The 1780-nt window shown below is 51.7% G+C and overlaps 1 protein-coding gene across 1 annotated transcript; it reads left to right on the top strand.

Moving 5' to 3' along the window:
• The first annotated feature begins 229 nt into the window (after positions 1-229).
• LOC148023241 (uncharacterized) lies at positions 230-1202 on the top strand. The gene is made up of 2 exons (XM_087695333.1): positions 230-692; positions 861-1202. The coding sequence occupies exons 1-2, from the start codon at positions 261-263 to the stop codon at positions 1200-1202; spliced, it is 774 nt and encodes a 257-aa protein (XP_087551459.1). The 5' UTR covers positions 230-260.
• Positions 1203-1780: the final 578 nt, after the last annotated feature.

The raw sequence follows: 1780 nt of genomic DNA, 5'->3' as shown, positions 1-1780 counted from the left end.
ACGTTTAGGTTATAGGCTCTCCTAATGATTACAGCTAAGAAAAGTCTCACCGTAACGAATAGGGTTGCATGCAAGGAAGAATTTGCTAGAGTTGCAAGGACGTAAGGGAATTGGGATTGGGGGGGAGTGCGAGTATATTTGGTGGAACGACGCGGGATGAGAAGGCATGCTGTTCGGGAGGAGGGGCGGAGCACATAGGCTAGCGGACTCGGAGAGAAGAAAGAGGAGGAGGAGGAGGAGGAGAAGAAGAGAGCATCGCCATGTCGATGAGGATGTCGTCGCGCATGGGGCCTTACGACGCGGAGCTGCTGGTGAGGATACTGAACGCGCAGGACCTGAAGGATGTGAAGCACGTGGGGAGCATGAACACGTACGTGATGGTGGAGATCAGGCGGCCGGACGAGCCGCCCGTGAGCGAGGAGGCAGTGAAGGTGCGGACGCTGTCGCGGGGCGGGGGAACCAACCCCACCTGGAACGAGACGCTGGTGCTGCCATGCCGCTCGGACGTGCTGTGGGTGAGCAAGGGTGGCCTCTCGGCGTGGCTCCAGATCCACATCTTCTGCTCCAACTCCCTCCTCGGCGACAAGCTCGTCGGCTCGGTCCTCACCCGCTTCTCCGACTTCTCGTCCCATTTCGACCCCGCCACCGGCAGCCCCGCCTGCCTCTCCACCTGGCAGAACACCATGGCCCAGGTCAGTCATGAGGGAGCGATCAGTGGGTGATGACCCCGCCCCCCCAACACACACACACACACACACACACTCTCTCTCTCTCTCTCTCTCTCTCTCTCTCTCTGTCGACCCAGCTACTCATACTTGTTTGAGCATGCATGGATCGACATGCATGCGTAAAAAGTGCAGGTGAGCCGACCGTCGGGGCGGTTCCAGGGCGTTCTGAACTTCGCGGTGAAGCTGGACGTCCAGACGCCGGAGATCATGCACGCCAAGAAAGTGGCGCAGGCGAAGGAGGACGTCGCCTTCTTCAACCGGCCCCTCGACAAGAGCGAGTACGTGGACAGGCCCGACAGCGACTTCTGGGGCGGCATCCAAACCAGCACCATCAGGCGACCACTGCCCAACGCTCAGGACCAGGCTGACTTCTGGACAGGCATCCCAGGCCCGTGCTCCTTCCCTCACTTCCTCTCTTCATATCATAATATCTTCCATTACTTAAACACAACCCTTTCCATGTGCTTTTCATAATACTACCAACCATAATAATGCTTTCTATTCAAAATAATAATAGTCAGAAAAACATTTATCCATATCTTATATATCATGATTTGGACAAACATTTTGAGAACTCACCCCCTAAATCCTCCATAAAAGACAAGGTGACCCGTGCAACTCGTGATGTGTATGTGGTAGCAATGAGACATAGCCAAAGCTTAAAAACAAGCATATGACCTCCTACTGCAGGTGATGAGAGCTAAATAATATCATGCTTGTTTCATAAGTTTTACCAAAGGAAGGGAGTTCCCCTATTTTCATGGGATTCCTTCCCAAATTCACCATGAGAAGGGGATAGTTTTCCAGAACATGTGCAGTTTTGGCCTCCCAAACTCACAATAGGAAAGCCCCCTTAAGTAGACAAAGCATTGCTTCCAACCATATAAAAAGGCATTGACAAACAAGGGGATCTTGTAAGCTTTGGGCAATTATATCAAGGTTTGTGATGAAACTAAGTTTAGTGTATTCGACATGCAAGGGTACATTGTTCGGTCTAAATTTGGCAAACATAGCATTGTTTGAATGAACTCAATGGTTTTTTTCAGAGTGAT

This window comes from Lygodium microphyllum, chromosome 16, assembly GCF_053477565.2.
Source record: "Lygodium microphyllum isolate KBCC chromosome 16, Lygodium_microphyllum_v1.1.10, whole genome shotgun sequence".
Classification (NCBI taxonomy): domain Eukaryota; kingdom Viridiplantae; phylum Streptophyta; class Polypodiopsida; order Schizaeales; family Lygodiaceae; genus Lygodium; species Lygodium microphyllum.
Note: the sequence above shows the minus strand (reverse complement) of the source record. Positions and strands in the feature narration are given on the sequence as shown.